Source organism: Physeter macrocephalus, chromosome 16 (genome assembly GCF_002837175.3).
Source record: "Physeter macrocephalus isolate SW-GA chromosome 16, ASM283717v5, whole genome shotgun sequence".
Taxonomy (NCBI): domain Eukaryota; kingdom Metazoa; phylum Chordata; class Mammalia; order Artiodactyla; family Physeteridae; genus Physeter; species Physeter macrocephalus.
The window spans coordinates 23,600,410-23,619,456 of NC_041229.1; the positions used below are offsets into that span (position 1 = coordinate 23,600,410).

A 19,047-nucleotide genomic window follows, 5' to 3' on the forward strand; every position below is an offset into this window, starting at 1 on the left:
ACATTTCTCCAAAGAAGACATACAGATGGCCATGAAGCACATGAAAAGCGGCTCAACATCACTAATTATTAGAGAAATGCAAATCAAAACTACAATGAGGTATCACCTCAGCCCAGCCAGAATGGGCATCATCAGAAAATCTACAAACAACAAATGCTGGATAGGGTGTGGAGAAAAGGGAACCCTCTTGCACTTTTGTTGGGAATGTAAATTGATACAGCCACTATGGAGAACAGTGTGGAGGTTCTCTAAAAAGCTAAAAATGGAATTACCATATGACCCAGCAATCCCACTACTGGGCATGTACCCAGAGAAAACCACAATTCAAAAAGACACATACACGCCAATGTTCATTGAAGCACTATTTACAATAGCCAGGTCATGGAAGCCAGCTAATGCCCATCGACAGACAAATGGATAAAAAAGATGGGTACACATATACAATGGAGTATTACTCAGCCATAAAAAGGAAACAAACTGGGTCATTGTAGAGATGTGGACGGCTCTACAGACTGTCATACAGAGTGAGGTAAGTCAGAAACAGAAAAACAAATATACTATATTAACGCATATATGTGGAACCTGGAAAAATGGTCCAGACGAACCGGTTTGCAGGGCAGAAATTGAGACACAGATGTAGAGAACCAACGTATAGACACCAAGGGGGGAAAGTGGCAGGGGTGGTGGGGTGGAGTGATGAATTGGGAGATTGGGATTGACATATATATACTAATATGTATAACGTGGATAACTAATAAGAGCCTGTTGTATAAAAAAATAAATAAAATTCCAAAAAAAAAAAAAAAAGAATTAGTTCCAGGTGCTAAATGTCTGTATGGTTAGAGTGAGGCTTGAGAGAGGGTGTCATCAGGCGGGGATGAATCACATGGGGAGGGTCAGGAAAGTGTTCATATGCAAAGTGAGCTGAGCCTTTAGAATGAAACTCTTGTCTTTAAAAGGTTTAAAATCAACAAGTTTACAATCTGATTAGAGAGTCCAAATTTAAAATACATGAAAAAATAGTGAATAATTTGGCATTAAGTTGTGTGGGACTGATTAATAGATCTGAAAGCTTTTGGAAAAGTAGGGCAGGTAAGCTGCAGTAGGTGCATAGGGAAGGTGTAAAGGAAGTAAAGTTGAGCCAAGCCTTAAAATGAGCAGGATATACATAAGTACAGTGGAGTAGATGGGTGAGCACAAGGCAGGGAAAGAGTCTAAGCAGACAGAGACCATAATGAAGCCAATTGACTGGGGCAGGTTTGGAGGGATAACAAGGTCAGATCAAGATGGGGCTTTAGAAGTAGGCAGTTTGGGGATTGACGTAGAAGGTGATGTCCTTTCTCACATATTCCTGATCCTAGAGGAGTGAGATAGGGAGGGTGGGAGGGAGAAGCAAGAGGGAGGGTATATGGGGATATATGTTTACGTATAGCTGATTCACTTTGTTATACAGCAGCAACTAACACAACAATGTAAAGCAATTACACTCTAATAAAGATGTTAATAAAAAAGATCATTGCTCTCTATCCAGCTGCTAGTATTAAAAACCAAACTGATGAGTATCTCTCTAGCTGGGAGGCTGGGCAGGAGGTTGTCAGGTTTACCAAATACTAAGGATGAAAATGGCTGCTTGGAGCTGGCTGAAGGAGCCTGTAAAACAACCCGTTGAGAATTATTTTTACTTTAAAAGCACTAAGTTTATAGCCCCACAGAAAGTGCCTGTGTGGTTTCCAGGGCAACCCCAATGCCTTATAAATTTCTCAGTATAAAACTTCAGTATAAAAATTTCTCAATCATATTCCCCTTTGTGCCATAACCCAGGGCTGAAACATGCCTGGGTGCTGATGTCCAGGGCAGTCATTCAAGGTTCTGAACACAGCCTCTACTTCTGTCTCCCCTTTGCTCTGGCCATCTTATCTAGTCTCAGGATTTTGGCAATCATCTTTAAGCAGATGACTTCCTAATCTACTTCTCCATCTGTGTGTCAAGAATTTCTGGTCCCACATTTTTCACTTTTGCTCAGTGCCTCCATGTGGATAAATTGCAGGTACTTCAAACTCTTTATGTCTAAAACTGAACTCCTAATCTTTTTACAAGCCTTATGCTTCTCCTATAATCAAAAAGACTACTCTCCTTTCAGACACTTCTCTTGAAACCTTGCATCATCTTTGTGCCTCTTTCTTTCTTAACTCTCATATCTAATGAGTTACCAAGTCCAGCCAATATCTTTGGACTCCAAGCCTCTTTTCTATTCCCAATTCCACTGCTTTAGTTCTGGTCCTCCTTCCTCTTTCTCCTGCATCAGCATTCCAACCCAACAGCATCCCTTGTTACCATCCTCACTCTACTCTTTCTTACCTACTGCTGCCAGAATCGTCATCCCAATATTCAGCTTCAACTTTATCGTTGTCATCCTTAAAACCTGTGTTGATTCCTTACACAGTGGAGTCCAGATTCTTACACAGTGGAGTCCAGGTTCTTCAGCATGGCATTCATAGTCAGGGCTCAGCCTTATTTACTCTTTCCATGTCCTATGCCCTACCTCAGTGGTTTTTCAACCTTTTTAATTATTGTCCCCGAAGGTGTCTTTTAAGGGTTTTATTTTTTTCTTAATCGTCCCTTTCATGAAATTTTAATGCCATAGGTATACTGTCTGTTTATACACTGGGTGTATATCTGTACTTTCCATTTAAAAAGTAAGATGTTTTTACCCTCCAAGAACCAATTTTTGCTCCACTAGGGGCAATATTGCCCCTATTTAGAATTCATACTCTAGCCAAAACACATCTTTTACCAATCCCTGAATATGCCCCTGTATTTCCTAGCTTCCAAGTTTTTACTCACTTTGGCCATTAGCCAGAGGAGTAGAGGGATTATGAGAAGATTCCTAGAGTGTACTTCTGCTATTCAGTGCACTGTTCCCCTTGCCTAGAATAGACTCACACATCTCCTCCCACTACCCTCCATTTCTTCCTATTGAAATATGACTCTTCGTGTTGCAACCCAAATACCATTTCCTCGCCCTGAAGCACTCGGCTGGAACTAACTTCTTCCTTCTGTGCTCTAATAGAACTTACTTTACACATCCATTATGTTCTTCTTTGTTATGTAGTCATTTTTCTATTTGTGTTATCTCCTTCACTGTATCATAAACTTCCTAAAGACAAGGACTCTCTTCTTCACAGTGTATAGTGCTTTCATATAGTAGGCACCATTATATGTTAGTTGAAATCAATTCACTGCTACACCAGGAACAAAATAAGAGCCTACGTGTGCATACATTTAAATAGTTCCATATGTATGCTGAATAAATGAACACACTAAAGAGTAGAAAAAATGGACATCACAAACAAGACACATTCCTAAACCATCATTAACACAGAGATTATTTATAAAGAAGTTCTCTGTGTTGTACAACATTGGTGAACTGAATTAATTCCTGCTTCATAGAAATAACATGCCCACAGAAGTTATTTAAAGCCTACCTGCCTAGACATGTCTTAAATAAGTATGATCAAGGTGAGTAGAGGATCCAGACCAAAACATAATAGCCATTTTTGACAAATGTTTTTGTTGCAGATACAAAATCTTTATTGTGCTTATTCACTATGAAAAGAGATGATACACGTGGAAGCACATTTTAACTGTTAGTAACCATCACCACTACATAAGATGTGACCAAATTAAGGCTATGGGACAATAAAGTTGATCTGATGAAGTTATTTTTGGGTGCAGAGTGAAGCCAAAAGAAACAAAATGTTTTCTGAAAAAGGCTGGATAATTTATTTTTTCAATCCTATCAATCTTTTAATGCATTTAAGTCCTGAGGAATCGTTCAGTGGAAATGGACAGAGTTCTGTTATAACAGTGTTACTCAATTCTTTTTCTTTTTTGGATGACCACAACAAAAGCAAGAATGCTTGCAATTACCAAACACGAAACACACTCATACTATGTCATAATATTGACATTCAGTCCAGTAATCCTCCACAGTAACAGCTCCTTTACTTTGCAGTAAAAATTGATTTGTATATTTTTTGCCTCTGAGTCCTTGTGGGATTTTTTTTTTTAATTCAAACAGAAAGTCACAAAAATTATAATCATCCTCATCAGTTCACTCAATCCCATGTAATTAATTTTTTTATCTTGATCTTTAGTTAGCACTTTTATGAATTTATCAGTTTTCTATTAAAGTTCTGAAAATGCTTATTCATTCAGTTCAGCAGTATAGTCAGTTACCAGAAACCTGTACTTTTCAGAGTCTTTTCCATGAATTCCTTGAGGATGAAACCCTTTTACAGGAACATTTTTGCAAAAGCATCAGAGTATACACAGAACTGTCTGTAAATGACAAAAGACTTAAAAATGACCATGGTTAAAGATTTGATGAAAGTTCATAATAATGCAATTGACAAGGAAATTTAGTTATTTCTGAGATATACATTTTGAAGTATGGATAATTTTTTAAATGTATATTTATAAATATATTTAGAAATTTCCATCATATCTTGGAAAAGTAATTTCGAGGGAAAGCTATTTCTGTGGTTTCATAGGATTACATTCTGCCTTAGAGGATTAGGTGTTTTAAAGTGGCACTTTTATTACTTCCCTGAAACAGTTTATTAAGAAGATTATCAAATCTTATAGAAAACTACAAACAGGTGCTTTTTACCATCCTTTGGTCATGTCTTCTGTTAAAATACCATAAACGGCTTTGTGTTTGTTTGATTTTTCTAAAGTCCGAGAATGACTTCTGTGGACAATGAGTTGGGGGTATCTGAGGAATGGGAGACTCGGCAAATAATTTATTTCCAAGGATACACTAAATTCAGCCTTGGGGCCTGGTCCGCCTACAGCCAGCTGTATAATAAGTTCAGTCCTTCCGGGTCTTTTTAATCGGGTAACCCTTCTGCCGGTTCCAAAGCCCCTAAGCGCAATTCTATTTCTTATGGGCTCTTCTTTGGAAAGGAGGATTAGTCGTGAAACTGTCTCCTTTTCACTCCTGCTAGTCAGGTTCAAGTTTTGCGGGCAAACAACAGCCAAAATAAATACGCTGGAGCCAATACTGAAGGCTCTGCCCCACTTAGGGGCAAAATTACGTAGGCTCGTCTAACAAGTCTGATAGGGGGTGGGGGAGGGAAGGGAGGAGCGTGGAAGGGCCCGCCCCTTTGGAATGGGATTGGTTCCCTCTCTCCCTTCAGCCGTTCATTTTGCATCTCGGTTGGATAGGCTGAGAGAAATCTGTCATTGAGGTGTTTTCAAAATGAGCCCTGTAGGTGTGGGCTGTTCCCTAGGTTTGTGGTTTTAGATTTTCAAACGGGCGGACTTATCATTGGCTATGGGATCAAGTTCCTGAAACTGGTCTTCCATAGCTTGAAAAATGTCATTGTAACAGGAAGCGCCAAAGAGCTTAAGTGTAATTCACACACAGTAGAGGATATGACGAAAGTTCCTCAGGGGTTTGATTTCAGTTTCCTAAATGAAGAAGCCAGGAAGGTCCTTCAGGTGCTGGAAAGAAATGAGGAGCTACAGAGGGCAGAGAAGGACAGGATCAGGTACAGAGCTAATTCCTTTTTCCCCTGGGTCTGGGCCACAGTGGGGGGCGTCCGCGGCGTCCCCCGAGCCCGGCGTGAGCGGAGGAAGGGGCCGAGCTTCTGTGGGGCACCTGTCCGAGGCTCGGGGACGCTCAGCATCCGCCCGGAGCGCGCGGCCCGGCAGCGGGAAATCTTCAGTGAGTCTCTCTTGAGAACTTTGGGAGGCGTTGCTGGTGCAAACACGGCCTTCCGGGCAGGCTCGTCTGCGAGCTCAGGTCCCGCAGCGTAGGGCGCGCTCCTGCCCTCGCCGCGCGGGAGCGTTCCTTGGCGCGTTTCTTCTCAGAGTGGGTCCCGCGCGGCGGCCCCGGCCCCAGACCGGGACACGTCTTTAGAATTGCATGCTTGCCTTGTTGTGTGTTCTCTATAGCAGCTCATGGTGCCCGTGGCAGCTGACTTTAGGGGGAACTATACTTAGGTGGCAAAGGCCATTGGGCTAGGCCTTAGAAGGAAGGCTGAAACACATTTTCTGATTTCATGGCACTCATATCCTAACTGGAGCATCAGCAAAAAAAGCCATAATGCTAAGACAAAAATCAATACAGGTATATGATAGGAATATTGGCATTATCAGAGAGGAAATTTAAAATAATTAAGATTATTTACTCAGGCACAGCGTTTTTTTCTGCTGTTTTTTAAAAAAATATGTTTAATAAAGGTCTGAAGCAGAAAAAAAAAGTGAATACTGTTAACTATTAAACAAACTTTGAAAAATAATTACTCCAGCAATTTTTTAAATGTTGCCACTAAAATATAAAAATAAGGAAAGCAGACACTTGAGCCAAATGCTCAAGGCAATTATTTCTAGTACTTTATTTTCTCCTGGTTGATTCCTGTGTCTCACTATCAAATACCTGTCCCTGGATAGCAGTCTCCATGGGATTGCTCTGCTCACCAGCTCACATGCATTGGTTTTAGAAGCAGATACTGGCATGCAGAAAAGGCCTGAGATGACATGCCAACTTAGCTCTTCTGTTCATTTTTGATCATCATATTTTCCTAATCAAGTCAGGACACGTGACTTATAAATCAAGAGTATTATTTGAGAAAAAAATACAACAGTGCTGTCTAAGAGACTCTCAGAGGCCTTTTTACTATACTGAGAAACAGTCTTCAGATCTCTTAATTAGGACAAAAAGGGAAGGGACTAAATACAGAAGCTTGGAAGGTTTGCTGGTTAGGTCCTATCTATGATAGGCTTGAGCTGTCTACAAGACAACTAAGAAGAAGAAGTATCCTACAGTTAGAAATATAGAACTACAGTATCATGCAAGGCCAGAGGTGTCCAGAGGTGGATGTTAACGGCACAGAACTAGTTGAGTTCACCATGCAGGCGAACATAGCCCCACCTGTAGAAATGAGCTTCCCTCGATCTTCCTTCATCAGTACCAGAACTCTCTGGCTGCAGCTTACTGGGAAAGTATTCACATTAAATATTATAATGTTTCCAATATATGAAGAGTTTATTCAGATTTTTAAGAAAAACACCAAGATTCAAACTGATGAATAAGCAAAGATAGAAAGAAATTCACACTAGAAGATATCCAAACAGTAAACAAAACATGGGAAAATGTTCACCCTAACAGTAATAAAAAAAAAAGAAAGAAAGAAAATCAAAGTAACCTCAAGATATCATACTGCACCTTTAAAAATAACTGAAAAGACTTGGTAAGGGTTGAAGTGAAATGGATAGATTCTGCATGTCGTTAGTGGCATTGTAAGTTGAATATCATCCTTTTGGTGAACAATACTGCAACACCTGTGAAGATATGACTTGCCTTTGACCCAGTCATCCAATTCTTGAATGTTACTCATTAGTAGGAGGTTGAGGTGGAGAAAATGAAGACACCAACATTTATTAAGTGCTGCCTTTTTAAGTAATAATAGTAATTACTGTGACAATAATAATTGCTAACATTTATTGGTCCCTTACTGTATACTAGGCACTGTATTAAACATGTTATATATATTTAATTAATCCTCTCAATAACCTCGTTAGGTACACACTTTAATTTCCATTCCACAGAGAAGGAAACAGCTTAAAAATGTTGAGTATCTTGTTCAAGTTAAGCAGCAGAGCTAGAATTCAAATCCAGATCCATCTCAAAATTATTTTACCCATCAGCATTGACTGATCCTCACAACCATCCCTTGGGGTGAGTATTATTAATGACTTTGTACAGAAGAGAAACTGAAATTTAGCAAGGTTAAGGAACTTGCCCAAGGTCACACAGCTCGTAAGTGGCAGAACTAGAATTTGAACCCAAATCTATCTGGCTCTAAAAACCTGTATTCTTTCCACTATACCATATTTTTCCCTGAGGAAACAATTTAGTAGAGGAAAAACAAGACATATACTCTCCGATATTGCAGTGTTGCCTATAATAGCAAAATAGTGGAAAATTTCAAATCTAAGTGCAGTGATTACAAAGGACAATTATGAAGACATCATTATGTCCCATCCAATATGATATTTTAGTTCTAAATTTCTGACTACCTTGGTTTTGTAGACACCTCAAGCTTGTCATGGATGCAGCTGTGGAAGAATGTGTACGAGGCACTGTTCTGTGAAAAAGCAGAACACAAAATAGCGCTTATGTTATTATTTCAGTTTCTTCTGGGCATCTGGGCATGTGCATAGCAACTAGAAGAAAATAGCAAAAATTTGTCCTTCTCCTTTCCGTGAATCTCTAGGGCCTGCTGCAGCTCCTGGCCCATGGTAAACAGTCAGTAAATGTTTGCTGAAAGGCATGGGCTTGCCCTGACAGCTGGGGGCTGGGCTCTCCTGCCCTCAAACCCAACACTGCCAAGATGGGAAATCAGACCTGGGGGTAAGGACGCTTGGTAGTCTGGGCAGGAATGCTGGGCACATGGTTCCTCCTAAGGTTCTGGGAAGGCAGATGAGGGGAAAGGTGTAGGATTTCATGGCTAAGAGGAGAGGGAGACCTGGGTCACAATGTTTCTGTCTGTATAGGCCCCCTGTAAATACTTGATGAAGGAATTAATGGTCTGCACTGGCTGGAGTCAGAGGCTTCTGCTGTCCCAACTTCTCTGCTGTCCCAAAGTCTCTGTTTGTTTCACCTTGTTCTCATCCGCCAATACCCTCTGCCCAGTTACATGGGATTTCTCCCTCCTTTGAACCCTGTAATGGACTATAATCACTGTGTTACATTTATCCTTTTCTATCCTGTCAGTGTGGGATCTGAGCTACAGAAATTCTCTGAGAGCCAGTTAAAGAAATGGAAATACTTAAATTCCAATCTGTCAGTTACGCTTCTTTTTGGATTGTGGGAAGGATTTTGCCTGGAAGTATTCACTCGGGCGTGACTTTTTAGGCTTTGTACAGTCTGTGGTTCTAGCTGCAGTGAAGAAAAATGGCTGAGAGTTTGAATCATGATTGGCAGGTGAAAAATTTTCCCTTACTACTTCTATCACACCTTGGAGGAAATATATATGTGTGTGTGTATACATATATATACACAAATACTATAGATGATAGATAGATAGATAGATAGATAGATGGAATAAAATCTGAAAAGCATCTTACTTTTTACAAGTCTTTGAAAAACACAACTACCTACCTATCACCCCCACCACCCCCATCTCATAAGTGTGACTGAAATAGAAAGTACCAAGAGATTATTATATCAACTAGTCAAGCTCACAGAAGAGATATCAATAAATCAAAAATGTTTATTTTTCCTATTGCAGAAAACTTATAAAGTATAAGATGTTACAGCACCAGGTGTAATTAAGTTGAAAAATGGCATGTCTAGATTTAGACTATCTTTGCTCAGTGGCAAGATTGCAGCCCAGGAGAGTTTTCTAGAACTCAGCTGTTTCGCTTGATTTACACTAGTGTACTTGAGCTGTGGCTCAGTCCTGAGGGGGACTGTGTATATCAGAGTAGTGAAGTGATCCGTAGCTGGTGGAAACTGCAACATCCTGCAGGGAGTAAAAGCCAGATACACAAGTCTCCTGTCTCTCCTTGGCTTTCTGCCTGCCCTCTCCTCTTCCAGCTGGTGAAATTTGCCTCTGGCTAGGATAGACTTTCAAGAAACTTTCAATGCTTATTTATTGGGCATCTACTCTGTGCCAGACACTGTGTTGGCCCTGAGGAAACAGCAAAGAAATTCTGCCCCAAATGGCTTTAGTCTATGAAAGTTTTTGGTTGGTGGTAAGTCCTCTAAGATGAAGACTTCATATAAATGTAGCTTGCCCTCATGGAGCCCTGCGAGGCTGGGGAAGGGACTGTGAAAACTGCCTGGAGGCCACAAGAGTACCCTATAGACTGGAGTGTTCTGGTAATATAACAAGGAATGGGATCAATATCTTGGATCTCTGAGGTGTCTGCACTTTTCAGTAACATCCAATTTAGTTAATTCCTTTAAACTGAGGGGAGAGCTTTCTCTCAGACAAATTCTCCTGTCTAGTTACTCCTTGGATTGGTCTCCATGGGCAATACATGTGGAACTACTATAATATTATAGTTCCATATCCCAAGGTTGGAGATTAGTGTCCTCATTAGGTTTTGTGACATTATTATAACTCTTTTAGCTCTTAAAGTTAGTTTTTATCCTCATCCTAATCTGATAAAGCAGGTATTTTTTCAAAAGATAACAACAACAACAACAGTAATAATAGCTCTTATTTATTGAGCACTTGCTCTGTGCTAAACTCTTCATGTGGGTTATCTCCTTTCATTATTTCTACAACAATCTGATGAATTAAGGGATATTTTTAATCCCCATTCTACAGAGAGGGTTTAGGGAGGATAAGTAACTTGAGTGAGATTATATTGCTAAGAAGCACTGGATGAACTCCATCAGCATTTAATCATTGTGCAGTGTTGCCTCCTACAATGAAGTTGAAGTGATTACCCTCACATTGCCCATCTAGCTTGTAATAGGACCAGCACTGAGATGTTTTCACTTTAGAGCTCTTGCTATTCACTGACCATGAAAATAGAAAACATACAATTCTAGGTAACGTGCCCTTACTAAAAATTGGGAGTATTATTATTAAGGTAAAGGACATAATGGATATTGGGGGACCACTAATAGTATTTGCTATATATAGGAAAAATTGCAGGTAACTGTTGTCAAGGAAAATATTCAATAAACAATCTATAATAGGAATAGAAAAGAGTTTTATTTGAGCCAAACTGAGGACTATAGCCCAGAAGACAGCCTCTCAGATTACTCTGAAGAACTTCTCTGGAGAAGCATGGTTTTCAGCACAGTTTTATATCTTGTCAGAACAAAGAACATCAAACAAGTCATGGATACATTCCTTTGAGGTTTAAAAAAAACCAAAGAGATCAGCACATACACAGCGAGTCAGTACAGCCTTGGCACCTGGGAAGGGAGTCTTATCATCAAAGGAGAACCAGCATTGGTGTCCCAGGAAGGGAGGCATTTAATCTTTACTTTTAACGTGGACATTATTTACTTCTGGTCACTGTGCCCTTTTCTTTAATAATTAAAGCAGATGTACAATGTATGTACACACAGGCTGTTTTAGTTAGCACAAAATTCAAGTTTACTCATGTTTAAGCCAGAATGACTTCCCTGTACCTCAATATGTGAAATTTTCTTTTATCACTGTTTGTTTTTTTAAAAAAGCATATATGCATTTTGTAAGCATATACTCTAAACTATTAAGATGGTTATCTCTTGGATGTGATATTTAAAGGAACTCTAACCATTTTACTATTATTTTATTCCTTAAAATTATCACGAATTATTTTTTAATGATTATTTCTTTTGATAATAAAGAAATGCAGGGCTTCCCTGGTGGCACAGTGGTTGAGAGTCCGCCTGCCGATGCAGGGGACACAGGTTCGTGCCCCGGTCCGGGAAGATCCCACATTCCGCGGAGCGGCTAGGCCCATGAGCCATGGCCGCTGAGCCTGCGCGTCCGGAGCCTGTGACCCGCAACGGGAGAGGCCACAACAGTGAGAGGCCCGCGTACTGGAAAAAAAAAAAAAAAAAAAAAAAAGAAATGCAAAATAACTCTCTTTTTCCTTCATAAATATGACTTTTAAAATATTTGTCTTAAAAATATCTGAATATTTTTCTGCCCTTTTCTTTATAATGTTTTATACATTTTGTAATGTTAATGTATTTATGGGTAAGTTGGTTTCTCTACATCAATCTCAAGTTCTTTGTGGTCAAGGATTATCTTAGGGATGGAGAGCCTCACACACCTAGTAGGTACTCAGTTCCTAATTAAGTGGACTTTAACTTACTTCTGTGAGGGAGTACAAAGTGAGGGAAGTATAGATCTGGGGAAACCATATGAAGGACAAAGAAGGTCAGATTAAGGTTAATCAGAAAATATTTTTCTTCCTGTTAGCACATTTGGGTTTCAAAACTGAGAACGAGCTGGCTAAGACCCTTGCTGAAGCAATTCAGGTCTGTTTTTCTGCAGTTAGTTACTGCACAGGCCATAATATTGAGAGCCTAGGCTCACTTCACTCTCCTGCTCAGGAATATTTCCTTATTGGCATTGCCAATAGCCCTAAATAAAGGCTGTACTCAAAATATCAACTTGGCATACCACAGGAGCCAGCTTCCTCATTCCTCTGTGTGTTAGACTTTCTAATGATGAAAGAGGAAATTAGGAAATCAGTGACCACCAAACTCCCCACTTTCCAAAGAAAAGTTGTGGTGTTTTATATTTATATCAAGTTTGCCTTGGTTTCAATTTTAAAACAATGCATTTAATGGCAGTTGAAAGAGGGAAGGGTCTGATCTGGGGTGGGGAGAGAGTAACCTGGTAACCACAGCTCTGTTCTCCAGATCTGTTGAAAAGATCTGTCCTCCAGGTATCAAGAAGGGCCATGCTCCCTCTGAAGGCACTTGGGAAGAATCTGTTCCAGGCCTTTCCTAACTTCTGGTAGTTCCTGGGCTGGTGGCAGTATAACTCCAGTCTTCACATGGCATTCTCCCTGTGTGCATATCTGCCTCTGCTGTCCAAGTTTTGCCCTTTCCGTAAGGACACCAATCATACTGAATTAGAGCCCACCCTAATGACCTCATTTTATCTTGATTACCTTTGTAAAGACCCTATCCCCAAATAAGGTCATGTTCTGAGGTACTAGGGGTTAGGACTCCAACATATCTTTTTTGGAGGACACAATTTAATAACAGTAAGGCTGGTTCAGTGTTTTTAAATAAATTACTGTAAACCACTATATCAACAGTCTAAAGAAGAAAAACACATGATCATATCAGTTGATGCAGAAAAAGCCATGATAAAACCTCTTGGCAAGGAAGAAATAGAACCTAATAAAAGGCATCTACAAAAAACTTATAGCTAACATCATACCTAATGGTGAAAGACTGCTTTTCCCTTAAGATTGAGAACAAGACAAGGATGTACAATCAATCCTTCTGTTCCTATTTAACATCATACTTGAGGTCCTAGCAAGGCAAAGAAATGAAAGGTATGCATATCAGAAAGGAAGAAATAAAACTATCCCTATTTGCAGATGACATGATTGTCTACAAAGAAAATCTCCCCAAAAAACTACCAAAAAAAATCCTAGAACTAATAAGTGAATTTAGCAAGGTGGTAGAATACAAGATTAATACACAAAAATCTACTGTGTTTCCATATAATAACAATAAACAGTTAGAAATCTAATTTTTAAAAAATTTTATGAAAAAACAAAGGAACTGAATAGACAAAACAATTTTGAAAAAAAGAAAATTGAAAGAATCACACTACTTGATTTTAAGACTTACTGTAACATCAGAGTAATCAAGCTAACATAGTAGTTGTGAAGGGAAAAACATATAGTTTAATAGAACAGAATATACTCCAGAAATAGACCCCCAAAATATAGGCAATTGATTTTTTTACAAAGGTATGAAAGCAATTCAATGAAGGATAGTCTTCTCAACAAAGGGTGTTGGGATATTTGGGCACAAGGCTAGAAACATTTTCATCACCCCAAAATTAAACATTAAATAGTTACTCTTTGAAAGATAGATACCATATGATATCACTTATATGTGGAATCTAAAATTTGACACAAATGAACTTATCTACGAAACAGAAACAGACTCACAGACATAGAGAAAAGACTTGTGGTTGGTTGCCAAGAGGGAGAGGGGTGGGGGAGGGATGGATTGGGAGTTTGATATTAGCAGATGCAAACTATTACATATAGAATGGATAAACAACAAGGTCCTATTGTATAGCACAGGCAACTAAATTCAATATCCTGTGATAAACCATAATAAAAAAATATGAAAAAGAATATATATGTGTGTGTATATATATATATAACTGAATCACTTTGCTGTACAGCAGAAATTAACACAACACTGTAAATCTACTGTACTTCAATAAAATAAATTTTTTAAAAAGTTACTCTTCATTCCTGCCTCACTCCAATGCTGGCAACCACCAATCAGCTTTCTGTCTATATGTATCTACCTATTCTGGATATTTCATATAAATGGAACCTTTCATATAATACATAACCTTTTGTGTCTGCTTTACTCAGCATAATGTTTTGAGGTTTATCTACTTTGTAGCATGTGTCTGTACTTCATTCTTTTTTATGACTGAATGATATTGCATTGTATGTACATACCACAATTTGTTTATCCATTCTTCATAAACATTTGGGTTGTTTCCACCTTTTGGCTATTGTGAATAGTGTTGCTATGAACACTTATCTACAAGGATTTTGAGTACCTGTTCCCAGTTCTTTTGGGTATATACCCAGGAGTGGAATTACTGTGACATTTGGTAATTCTGTGTTTAACTTTCTAGGAATCATCAAAACTGTTTTCTTCCACACTCACTTTCATATAATTGTGACTGTACTGTGTATATTATTGTTTGTTTGTGTAATATCTGACATAAAAATAACCCCTTCAAATTAAAGACTCTTAGTCAACATTATTTTTTGTGGCTGCATTCTATTCTGCTATATGCATTTTATAATTTAATTAATCATTCCAATATTTTAGGTTCTTCAGTTTTCTCTTATTCTTTTGTTTCTCATTGCTATTGTTAACTAGTCCAAGCTCATACTGCTTGCTGCACTACAGGCCAATAAATTGAGAGACAAGTTGTTGGGGTGAGGAATACCGACTTTATTCGGAAAGCCAGCAGACCAGGAAGATGGTGGACTAGCGTCCCAAAGAACCATCTCACCAAGTTAGAATTCAGGCTTCTTTTATACTAAAAGGGGAGGGACTGTGGCTGGTTGTTGCTAACTTCCTGGTGCCAGAATTCTTTGTTCTTGCAACTGTCCATTTAGGTCTGGTCAGGATGTTCTTGAGAATGGGCTATCCTGTATATTTCAGGCTCTAGGCAACATTCTTTTACAAAAGGTTCAGAACCAGCATGACTAAGCACAGGCAACCCAGAACACAGGTTAGAGCTAAAGGAATAGATTCAATATGGAGTCAGGTTTGTTCTTCTCTGTTACACTATGTTAAATAACACCAGGACAAACATTTGTGCTTACATCCTTAATTCAATTTAAAGTAAGGTAAATTCCACAATGTAGAATCATTATTTTATAATATAAATACTTTCTAAATTCGTGATACATGTTACCAAATTGCTCTTCAAAAATGTTCTACCAAACACTCACTTGACTTGCAGCGGAAAGCCTCCTATTTTACCATACCCTTCCCAGCCCTGGATCGTATTATTATTATTATTATGTTTAATCTTTGCTAATTTTGTAGGCTAAAAAATTCTTATAATAGATTTATCAATAATTTCTGACACTGTGGTTATAATAAATTTGAATGTTTTTTCATATGTTTACTATTTATTTACATTTCATGATTTATGAATTATCTGTTTATACCTTTGCCCATTTGTATTTCAGAATTTATATTCAGAATGCTTGTTGTCACAAATAACAGATCATAACAGATCTAATCATGGCTTTAATGACTCAGGAATAAAGTTTTCTGACATAACAAGATATCTAGAAGTAGGCAACTGCTAGCTGGTTTAGTGGTTTAGGATGTCAGGTTGGTGTCTTTGCAATGAAAAATGGCTGCAACTGCTCCAAACATTACATCCATGTTCAAGGCAGGGAGAGAGGAGATAGGGTGGAGCCAACTGCATCTGTCCCCTTTATTATGAAAGTAAAAGCTTTGCCAAATGCTATCCCAGCACACTTCCCCTTATGTCTCATTGACCAGAACCAGGTCATAAAGCCACCCTTTGCTGCAAGGGAATTGAGAAATCAAGTAATAGGATTTAAATGTTAGGCTTAAATCATTCCTGATCCATCCCCTGGGACTGCACACTTTGCTGCCCACAGCAAAACCAAAAAGGAGGGGAACTAGGGGGAATGGATTCTAGAAGGCAAACAACACTATCTGACACAGAGTCTCAGTGTGTTTTGGGTTTTTTTATTGCTTTATATATTTCTCTATACATTAAGGAAATTGACTTTTGTCCTACTTATTCCAAATATATTTCCCAGATTTCAGTTTGCACTTAACTGCTATTTATCTGAGAAAAGGCTTTCTTTTTTCCTATTTATATAATGTAATGTACTAAGTTTAAATTTTTTTCTTTTTGTTTTTTAGATTAAAAAGTTCTTCCATTTAGAAATTAGATCGACATTTACCTCTAGTTTTTAAAATCTTTTTGAAAATTTAACTTTTTAATTGATCAGATATGTATTTTACCTATAAGGTAGGATAATTATATAAATTGATTTTTTTCCCCAAATAACTAGCAAATTGTCCTGGTACCACTTATTTCCATCTGCTTCTAGGGCCCATGGTTATTCCTTTTAGAGAAAGGACTATGGAACAACAAAACAATAACAACAACAAAGAATTGATGAGGCAAATGCTGCAACGTCAGCTTTCATGAAACCTAAGAAGGAAATTGCAGGAAAAAGGATTTGGTACTGAGAAGTGTGATTGTTTGTTATAGGTTTATCAGTGCACATAGTTAATGGACTGTGTTTCAGTTTCCTTCCTCTTTCCATTTTCTATGACAGGTAGCAAACCTAATTGAGGGTAGACCTCAATTATCTCATCCTGAGATATCCATCAAGTGACCTGGTTGTCATTTAGATCTGGTTCTTTTCCTAGTCAAACAAATACCTTATTGGGGGGGTATAAGTTTTTAACTTATAACAAAATTAATTTGCTTTAAAAGGATAAGTGATTAACAGGATTACTAGACAAACAAGCAAACAAAATTAAAACCACATATGTTGTGAGTTTAATATTTACCATTCACAGGGAACAGGTAAAACTCTTCAGGAGATCATCGCTTATCACTCAGGGACGTACCAGGAAAACAGAAACTACTGGGTACTTAAAACAGAGTGTAGTGCGGTAAATTGCTTAGTTACATGGTGATAAAAAGAGGGAGAGAAACCAATCAGGGGACTGAGGCTGACCAGAGATTGGCAGCTGCAGGGAGCCTGGAGGCAGTGGTGTGCCGATAACTGGTTCTCCTGGAGAAAAAGCCTTGATTTGTAGCATTCGCTAGTTTCAAGCTAGAAACAGTTTAACAAACAGCTTGTAAAATTCCTGAATATTTACAATCTGCTCTTGTAAACCAGTACAAGCCAGCTCCAGCACACCACTGGTTAGAGAGGAAAAGGGAGCAAGTGGTTTTAGCCAAGCCCTACAGGCTAGGGTCCCCCGTGAGAAACTGGGACCATGGCAGGCCTGTTTGGGGATTTGGAGACGTGCGAGAGACAGTCACTGCCAGAGGTTCTGCATGAGGCAGAGGGAAGAGGAGAAATACCCTGACTTTTCCCTTCCAGCCCTCCAGTCTCCTGCCAGGGTCTGGCTGAAGCCAGCTGGAAGCATCTAACTGGTAGTGAGAGGCTGGGAAATGCAGCTTACAGGGGTCATCTCCCAGCAGCACAGAGCAGAGCAGGGAAGGGACAGTTTCTTGTCCTCTCTTCCCTTCCATCCCTGTTGTCCTCTTCTGTCGTCCTTTAGATTCTGCTTTTTCTCACTGCCCAGTCTTATATTGCTAAGGCTTTGCTTCCCTGCCAGAAAATTGTCTTGATTTTTCTTTCCAGTTACCCTGTACTTAACTGTTCTTGCTCACTCTGCTCTTTTACAGGTTCTGTCTCTTGCTTCAGCACCTTTTGGGAGTGGCCCTATTCTGCTCTTGCTTCTCTGTGCTGCTGCTTCTCCCCACCTTTCTGGATATTCTTCCTAGGCCATGGTCAACCTCCAACATGCTCAGCTTAGTCAGGGTCTTTGGGTGGAGAGGAAGAGTCTCACTCAGGACACTTCAGATAGAGAGGGCTTTGCAGAAAGGTTACCTGTGGACTGAATCTGGAATTTGAAGGACTTGGGAAACCAAGACAACTCTAGGGACCAGCTACTCTGCTTGCCACATGTCACAGCCCACACTGTCCTTCTCCTAGGATGCCTTTGATTCCCTAACTTCATGCTGCTGCATTTTTCAACTGGCTGACTATACATTCTCTGGTTTGCTTCTGGTGCTCATGGCCATTATGCCAGGTCACCTGCTGCCTCTAGCCAGCCTGTGAATGGGCTGCCCTAGGAAAAGGCATCCAATCTGTAGCACCTCCTAGGGAAAACTTATTGCTGGATATTCTAAGCGGGGGCCGTAGACCATCCAGTTCAGCTCAAGATGATATAATATTAACTTGGCAGGCACTAAGATTCACCTGTCCAGGAGGGGGTTGCACTTGGGTTCTCTGTACTCACACTGCCTCTGCTTTCTGTATGCCTACCTGTGCACTAAGATCCATTTGATGTGTCTGCTTGGCTTCTGTGATGACAAGTCTTGGACTGCAGGCTCTGCAAAGACAGAGATTCTCAACCCTGGTTGAAATGACAACGACCTGGGGAACTCTCAAAATGCCCGATTCCATGCCCCACCCTGACATTCCAGCCAAATTGGTCTGTGATCAGGTTGGGCATGGGTGTTTTTTTAAAGCTCCCAGATGACCTAATATGCAGTAAGGGATCCCATCTTGGTTGCCTGGACATTGGGTTGTGACTTCGCCTATCACATCTTTCCTATAGGCCACTCCTTTACATGAGTTGAGGGACTGTTGATTTCTCAGGAAACCCTGTGGTTTGGGAAGGGAAAGCCTGGAGTGCTAGTGAAGGACAGTCCGAGAGGGATATGCCTGACACAAATGTAAAAAGCCTTGTTTCTAGTACTTTCCCACTTCAGAATTTCTTGGCAGGATCAAAAGGACCTTCTGCCCCTGGAGATGTTTAGTCTGACAACTGTAAGAATTGCTTTTCACTTTTTGTTGTTTTTATTTTGTTTTACTGCCCACTTAGTGTGGTTACACATAAACACAAATGCTGTAATATCCAGGAGCTGATTACATCCTGGCTGTGAACTCGCTTCCTTGAACCGAATTCTAGTCATAGGTTCTTCACATTGGCTGTTGAGTTGGTTATGTTCAATGTGAGGAAACAGGACATAGCTAAAGAAGGAC

At 39.5% G+C, this 19,047-nt stretch overlaps 1 protein-coding gene across 2 annotated transcripts in view; it reads left to right on the forward strand.

Annotated features, from left to right (window-relative positions):
* The first annotated feature begins 5,387 nt into the window (after positions 1–5,387).
* Positions 5,388–19,047, forward strand: part of EXPH5 (exophilin 5) — a 73,453-nt gene continuing 59,793 nt past the window's right edge. The window contains exon 1 of one of the 2 annotated variants that reach the window (XM_007120941.3): positions 5,388–5,555. In XM_007120941.3, the coding sequence (XP_007121003.3) occupies positions 5,440–5,555 (116 nt within the window). In that variant the 5' untranslated portion in view covers positions 5,388–5,439. The remainder of the gene's footprint in view (positions 5,556–19,047) is intronic. The other variant, XM_007120940.4, reaches the window with a different exon arrangement.